This window comes from Schistocerca cancellata, chromosome 9 (assembly GCF_023864275.1).
Source record: "Schistocerca cancellata isolate TAMUIC-IGC-003103 chromosome 9, iqSchCanc2.1, whole genome shotgun sequence".
Classification (NCBI taxonomy): domain Eukaryota; kingdom Metazoa; phylum Arthropoda; class Insecta; order Orthoptera; family Acrididae; genus Schistocerca; species Schistocerca cancellata.
The window spans coordinates 459,162,101-459,170,869 of record NC_064634.1 but is presented as its reverse complement, the minus strand read 5'-3'; the positions used below and the strand labels follow the sequence as shown (position 1 = coordinate 459,170,869).

The 8,769-nt window shown below is 37.3% G+C and overlaps 1 protein-coding gene across 1 annotated transcript in view; it reads right to left on the bottom strand.

Moving 5' to 3' along the window:
• Positions 1-621: 621 nt before the first annotated feature.
• The window catches only part of LOC126100940 (uncharacterized), a 115,035-nt gene continuing 106,887 nt past the window's right edge, over positions 622-8,769 (bottom strand). Inside the window, exon 4 of the mRNA XM_049911603.1 lies at positions 622-1,403. Within this exon, the coding sequence (XP_049767560.1) occupies positions 1,246-1,403 (158 nt within the window). The 3' untranslated portion in view covers positions 622-1,245. The remainder of the gene's footprint in view (positions 1,404-8,769) is intronic.

Below are 8,769 nucleotides of genomic sequence, written 5' to 3'. Positions count from 1 at the left end.
TTCTTCATATGGCTGAAGTTCATTAAAATTGCTTTCTTTTTTGTCATTCACAATGAATGTTTGTCTAAACAATTTGCTTGCTTGCTCTCTTGCTACAATGACTCTATCATGTAAATCAGCTTTATTCATCTTTATAACAAACAGACCACTGTCATCCACTGGCAGTACATGATTTGGCACATCATTTATTAATTATTAATGACACTGATGGTCACAGTACAGAACCCTCTACCCCTTCCTCTGGCTCACACCCACCCCGCCGCATACCCCTACTCTGTCTCGTATATAATCACTGGTCTGCTAAAGAGTATACTCCATGAATACTATAGCAATATGTAGTATCCTTTGCTGCAGATTATCTCCAATGATATCAAATGCCTTATACACAAACCAGACCACAATTTATATCATTTTTATCTATGGAATTCATGACCAATTAAGTCTGACCATGCACATTATAGTAAGAGGTTATAGAAGTTTATAAACATGAGAAAAATTTCATCAGTAAAGAAGGATGCTGGACAAGCAAGATAAATTATGGGCCTTTATGTAAATAATAATAATAATAATAATAATAATAATAATAATAACAAGAAAATAATCTAAGAGCTTGTCCACCAAGTGTGCTCTAGGAACCAAAATGGCAGGATTTGTCAGCAACAAGATAATCAAAAAGAAATGTTAGTCTCCAAAATATGCTTTAGACCATGGCCTAAATCCTGAAAAGTGAAGTTTGTGAAAGAAGTGTACAAACAGCAAATAGATGTCACTTGGCATGTTACACCATTTCAACATCTTCTGTATGAAAGCACAGACAAATGTTTCAGTTATGGCACCAACACTTACACTTCAAACAAAATTGAGCTTAATGAAAAATGTGAGTACTGCAATGCTTTAGGCAGGAATGCAACAGCTAGGTGTCAGGTTTATTCTCTTATTATAAACATGTGGCCGGATGATCAGTCTTATACCTCAAAGGCCTGTCACCCACCTTTAACACAGATCTAGTGCACTAATTTTGTAAAATCATTAATTATACCTGCTGGTTGTCATCCTGAAAAAAACATATTGTTGAAACCTTTTGCATTTGTAATACTGATGGTAAAAATGGATTTACTCATATAAAAAAATCACAGAAAGAAGCAATAGATCCCCAAAATATTGGAAACCATTTTCAGTTTAAGACTTCAGCAGCTGGTCATATTTAAGATATGTCTTAAGGGTATCCACTAGAGTGATAAATTATTATCTAAGAAACGATCGCATTTGCTTGTTCTGGTGAGACATGCTTATTTCTGCTTGCTCAGCTTTCATGATCATTGCATCCAAACGATCTGTCTGTGAAGTTATTTTATCAGCTAAATTCAGTGCTCTCTGTGATGTTACAGATTTCTCTTCTTTTTCTGAAACAAGAAATTATTTACACAGAATTATTTAAACATTGCAAACATCCATGTTCACTACAGGAAATAATTAATTACCATCGATGTCTACAATTGTGTGACTTGGTTTAATTTTAGCTCTATAATGAAAAAAATGCAATGCAATAACAATGTCAATTTATCTTTGTCATCATGACTTCGAATACTCATGATTTTACACACCATTCTAGATAATTCACCAAATTTTTTCTCTGAGTGATCAACTAGCATTCTAGCCTGCCTTGGACACATGACACACTTAAAAAGGTGTGGTAGCACTGTCATGTAGTGAGAAAGAAATTTTTACAATTTTTTTCATGCTGATATTGATGCCATACATTTTAAATGATAAGTAATAATCTAATGTAAATGGTAAAATAATGTACAGATGTACTTTAAGACATCCTAAAATCCATGGATCAAGGCAGTCACATAGACACATTTCATGACTTCTGAAAACTGTTTGACTTGGTACCATGCCTACACTTATTATTGAAAATATGGTTGTATGGAATATCAAATAAAATTTGTGACTGGATTGAAGATTTATTTTTATGGAGGCTACAGCATGTTATCTAGGATGGGGAGTCATTGACAAATGAAGAAGTAAAATCAGATGCACTTCACGAAAGCGTGTTGGGACACTTATGGTTCATTTGTATGTTAAAGGCTTGGCAGACAATATAACAGCATCAGACTTTTCACAAATGATGCTGTTATATGTAATGAGGTTCTGACTGAAAAAAAGCACAAATGTTCAGTCTGATCTTGATAAGATTTCAAAGTAGTATCAAGATCAACAATGTTCAGAAACTGCATTAATCACAAAATGAAAAAAAAAAAGAAAAGAAAGATAGCATCCTATGAATGCTACATCAGTGAGATACAACTGGAATTGGTCAACTCATACAAATAACTGGATGTTACAATTTGTAGGGATATGAAATGGAAAAATCAAATTGTCTCAATAATACCTAAAGCAGGTGGCTGACTTCAGTTTATTGACAGAATGATAGGGAAATACAACTGGTCTCCAAAGGACTAACAGTGGATATGGGATGTACACTAAGGACAACAGGAATGGTCACAGGTTTGTTTGACCCATGGAAGAGTGTCACAGCTGCTGAAAAACGTGAACTGGCAGATGCAACCTATTCCATAGAAGACTACTCACATAATTTCAAGAATCATTTACAAGAGATGAATATAGGAATGCACTATAAAACCCTATGTGTCAGTCTTGTGATGATTGCAAGGTCAGGATTAGACTAACTACAGTGCAAACATAAGAGTTTACACAATCATTTTTCCCACACTCCATAATTGAATGCAAAGGGAAGGAGCCCCAGAAAATGGTACAACACAAGAGTACCTTGCACATTCACTTCACAGTGGTTTTGGAGTATGGATGTACATTAGATGTAGAGCTGGCAAGGGTACTTAATGCATATATGTGTCTCTTCTTCAGATTTGCACCTAAATGCACTAATTATGGTGTTTTGATGTCTTCTGGAGCATATTAATTTTGGTTCAACATAGACAAGAAGAACAACTTGGAAACTTGTACGTTTGGTGAAGCTCACATCTCATTACTTTAAACAATAGCAATAATTTCATGATTTTTTATGCTCCCATGCACATTAAGAGCATAATAATGACAAATTTACTGAAAAATATGAAATATGTTGCTTTAAGCATACGTCAACCAAGAGTTTTAGAAAATAAACAGGAACAATTTTTGTATTGAGAAAGTGGTCTAGTCCCTTATTTGAGAAAAGCCAATGTCCCCTACTTGTATGTTCAACAGCAAAGTATGTCACCCTGTAAGTGATACTTTATGACAGTACAAAAATATTTCATTGGAAAAGTACAAAATATTGAAAAAACACTTTTTCAAAAAAATGAGTTGTAAATATTTTGCAGTTCCTTTCACAGTAAAATGAAGCTACAACAAAATGAAACTACAAAGGGCCTGCTAAACTGTGGAAAACATTAATTGGTTGTCTTCAGGCTACAGGCATTAAAAGTTAAACTGCTTGAAAACAAGGGCCACCTTGTAAAAGCATGTAATAAAAAAACGATAATATTTAGAATGAGAAATATGATTTCACATATAGAGTTTCATGTAATGCACAGCCATTAATATTTGTTTCTTATATTGTAGACCATCAGTATTTGTTTAGAACTACCTCATATTTGAGGACAGTATCACCCTTTGAGCGCTACAACAAGATCTGGAGAAGCACTCTGTCGAACATGTATATACAAGGTATCAGAAGTTAGTTAGTAAGGAGGGGTCATCACACATATACGTGATTGATGCCTCAGCCCTTTTGTAGTTGTACCAAATGTGCCATCATTTATTTCTGAATGTTTATCTTGGAAGTTATTTGCATGACTAATTTCCAGTGCATGCAGTGATGTGCAGTATTTTCAGTAGGATTTTTAGAGTAAATATTTCTGAAAGGCATAGCTGCTGAATTGCTATAGATACAGTTGCAATGATCAGTGTAGAAAGAAAAATAAACATCTTGAAAACCACAAAGGGCCACAATCATAAAAGAGTTGGACTTTTCCATAAGAACATCAGAAACTTATTTGAGAAGAGAGACAAGGTACTCATATTTTTACAGGAAACTGCAAATAAAATGGCATTTCTTCATAGGTTTTAAACTTAATTAATCAATTACATTTTACTAATTATAATTGGTGGTAATAAATGAGAACTGACTATATTGTGTTATAATGGCATCACAATTGCAAAAGTGATTTTCTTCTGGATAGTTCTTATAGGGAGTACTCAGAGTTAGTAATGTCCAGCTTTTGTTTCATCACCACAGTAAAGTTAACAACTAGAACAAAAGGAAACTGCACAACATTCATTTATTTCTAAGTGCATCTATCTTTCATAACATTCAAGTTTGTGCTGAAAATGAAAGCTCTGAATTTCTTGCTCTGTTATCAGTATTAAATGAGGTATTACATTTCATGCATACTACTCCATCAGCTACCCTGCTTTGCTGATGCAAGTTGCAACCTCGGGCTCTGTATTGTAGTGTGTAATACAGCTGTGTGTAAAAAACTGTGTGCCACAATCCTTCAGAAAATTGAAAGCATGAATTCAAAGAGTTCATCCACACAAGGAATACTCTCTCCTTCAGCATGACAATGCCAAATCATAAAAAAAAATGCTGCAACAATCTGACAATTTGGGTTCACTGGCCCCGGGAGTAGACAACATTCCATTAGAACTACTGATGGCCTCGGGAGAGCCTGTCATGACAAAACTCTACCATCTGGTGAGCACGATGTATGAGACAGGTGAAATACCCTCAGACTTTAAGAAGAATATAATAATTCCAATCCCAAAGAAAGCAGGTGTTGACAGATGTGAAAATTACCGAACAATCAGTTTAATAAGTCACAGCTGCAAAATACTAACACGAATTCTTTACAGACGAATGGAAAAGCTAGTAGAAGCCGACCTCGGGGAAGATCAGTTTGGATTCCGTAGAAATGTTGGAACACGTGAGGCAGTACTGACCTTACGACTTATCATGGAAGAAAGATTAAGAAAAGGCAAACCTACTTTTCTAGCATTTGTAGACTTAGAGAAAGCTTTTGACAATGTTGACTGGAGTACTCTCTTTCAAATTCTGAAGGTGGCAGGGGTAAAATACAGGGAGCGAAAGGCTATTTACAATTTGTACAGAAACCAGATGGCAGTTATACGAGTCGAGGGGCATGAAAGGGAAGCAGTGGTTGGGAAAGGAGTGAGACAGGGTTGTAGCCTCTCCCCAATGTTATTCAATCTGTATATTGAGCAAGCAGTAAAGGAAACAAAAGAAAAATTCGGAGTAGGTATTAAAATTCATGGAGAAGAAGTAAAAACTTTGAGGTTCGCCGATGACATTGTAATTCTGTCAGAGACAGCAAAGGACTTGGAAGAGCAGTTGAACGGAATGGACAGTGTCTTGAAAGGAGGATATAAGATGAACATCAACAAAAGCAAAACGAGGATAATGGAATGTAGTCAAATTAAGTCGGGTGATGCTGAGGGAATTAGATTAGGAAATGAGACACTAAAAGTAGTAAAGGAGTTTTGCTATTTAGGGAGTAAAATAACCGATGATGGTCGAAGTAGAGAGGATATAAAATGTAGACTGGCAATGGCAAGGAAAGCGTTTCTCAAGAAGAGAAATTTGTTAACATCTAATATAGATTTAGGTGTCAGGAAGTCGTTTCTGAAAGTATTTGTATGGAGTGTAGCCATGTATGGAAGTGAGACATGGACGATAACTAAATTGGACAAGAAGAGAATAGAAGCTTTTGAAATGTGGTGCTACAGAAGAATGCTGAAGATAAGGTGGGTAGATCACGTAACTAATGAGGAGGTATTGTATAGGATTGGGGAGAAGAGAAGTTTGTGGCACAACTTGACTAGAAGAAGGGATCGGTTGGTAGGACATGTTCTGAGGCATCGAGGGATCACAAATTTAGCATTGGAGGGCAGCGTGGAGGGTAAAAATCGTAGAGGGAGACCAAGAGATCAATACACTAAGCAGATTCAGAAGGATGTAGGTTGCAGTAGGTACTGGGAGATGAAGAAGCTTGCACAGGATAGAGTAGCATGGAGAGCTGCATCAAACCAGTCTCAGGACTGAAGACCACAACAACAACAACATCACTGATCATTCCCCATACAGACCCCGACTTGGCCCCCATTTTCATCTGTTTTCAAAACTTATAAAACACATTAGACGACTTCACTTTTGATATTGATGAAGTGGTGCAAGCAAAGTTGAGACTGTGGCTCTGCCAACAAAGTCAAGTATTCTACAGTGATGATAATCAACAAAGTAGTCTCTCATTGGGAGAAATGTGTTCGTCACCAGGGTGGCTATGTTGAGAAATATATGTTGTTGTTGTTGTGGTCTTCAGTCCTGAGAATGGTTTGATGCAGCTCTCCATGCTACTCTATCCTGCGCAAGCTTCTTCATCTCCCAGTACCTACTGCAACCTACATCCTTCTGAATCTGCTTGGTGTATCTATCTCTTGGTCTCCCTCTATGATTTTTACCCTCCACGCTGCCTTCCAATACTAAATTGGTGATCCCTTGATGCCTCAGAACATGTCCTACCAACCGATCCCTTCTTCTAGTCAAGTTGTGCCACAAACTTCTCTTCTCCCCAATCCTATTCAACACCTCCTCATTAGTTACGTGATCTACCCATCTAATCTTCAGCATTCTTCTGTAGCACCACATTTCAAAAGCTTCTATTCTCTTCTTGTCTAAACTATTTATCGTCCATGTTTCACTTCCATACATGGCTACACTCCATACAAATACTTTCAGAAACGACTTCCTGACACTTAAATCTATACTCGATGTTAACAAAATTCTCTTCTTCAGAAACGCTTTCCTCGCCATTGCCAGTCTACATTTTATATCCTGTCTTTCGACCATCATCAGTTATTTTGCTCCCCAAATAGCAAAACTCCTTTACTACTTTTAAGTGTCTCATTTCCTAATCTAATACCCTCAACATCACCCGACGTAATTCGACTACATTCCATTATCCTAGTTTTGCTTCTGTTGATGTTCATCTTATATCCTCCCTTCAAGACACTATCCATTCCGTTCAACTGCTCTTCCAAGTACTTTGCTGTCTCTGACAGAATTACAATGTCATCGGCGGATCTCAAAGTTTTTATTTCTTCTCCATGGATTTTAATACCTACTCTGAATTTTTCTTTTGTTTCCTTCACTGCTTGCTCAATATACAGATTGAATAACATCGGGGAGAGGCGACAACCCTGTCTCACTCCCTTCCCAACCGCTGCTTCCCTTTCATGCCCCTCAACTCTTATAACTGCCATTTGGTTTGTATACAAATTGTAAATAGCCTTTTGCTCCCTGTATTTTACCCCTGCTACCTTCAGAATTTGAAAGAGAGTATTCCATTCAACATTGTCAAAAGCTTTCTCTAAGTCCACAAATGCTAGAAACGTAGGTTTGCCTTTCCTTAATCTAGCTTCTAAGATAAGCCGTAGGGTCAGTATTGCCTCACGTGTTCCAATATTTCTACGGAATCCAAACTGATCTTCCCCGAGGTCGGCTTCTACCAGTTTTTCCATTCGTCTGTAAAGAATTCGCGTAAGTGTTTTGCAGCCGTGACTTATCAAACTGATAGTTCGGTAATTTTCACACCTGTCAACACCTGATTTCTTTGGGATTGGAATTATTATATTCTTCTTGAAGTCTGAGGGTATTTCACCTGTCTCATACATCTTGCTCACCAGATGGTAGAGTTTTGTCAGGACTGGCTCTCCCAAGGCTGTCAGTAGTTCTCATGGAATGTTGTCTACTCCCGGGTCCTTGTTTCGACTCAGGTGTTTCAGTGCTCTCTCAAACTCATCACGCAGTATCATATCTCCCATTTCATCTTCATCTACATCCTCTTCCATTTCTATAATATTGTCCTCAAGTACATCGCCCTTGTATAGACCCTCTATATACTCCTTCCACCTTTCTGCTTTCCCTTCTTTGCTTAGAACTGGGTTTCCATCTGAGCTCTTGATATTCATACAAGTGGCTCTCTTTTCTCCAAAGGTCTCTTTAATTTTCCTGTAGGCAGTATCTATCTTATCCCTAGTGAGATAAGCCTCTACATCCTTACATTTGTCCTCTAGCCATCCCTGCTTAGCCAGTTTGCACTTCCTGTCGATCTCATTTTTGAGGCGTTTGTATTCCTTTTTGCCTGCTTCATTTACTGCATTTATATATTTTCTCCTTTCATCAATTAAATTCAATATTTCTTCTGTTACCCAAGGATTTCTACTAGCCCTTGTCTTTTTACCTACTTGATCCTCTGCTGCCTTCACTACTTCATCCCTCAAAGCTACCCATTCTTCTTCTACTGTATTTGTTTCCCCATTCCTGGCATTTGTTCCCTTACACTCTCCCTGAAACTCTGTACAACCTCTGGTTTAGTCAGTTTATCCAGGTCCCATCTCCTTAAATTCCCGCCTTTTTGCAGTTTCTTCAGTTTTAATCTACAGTTCATAACCAATAGATTGTGATCAGAGTCCACATCTGCCCCTGGAAATGTCTTACAATTTAAAATGTGGTTCCTAAATCTCTGTCTTACCATTATATAATCTATCTGAAATCTGTCAGTATCTCCAGGCTTCTTCCATGTATACAACCTTCTTTTATGCTTCTTGAACCAAGTGTTAGCTATGATTAAGTTGTGCTCTGTGCAAAATTCTACCAGGTGGCTTCCTCTTTCATTTCTTACCCCCAATCCATATTCACCTACTACGTTTCCTTCTCTCCCTTTTCCT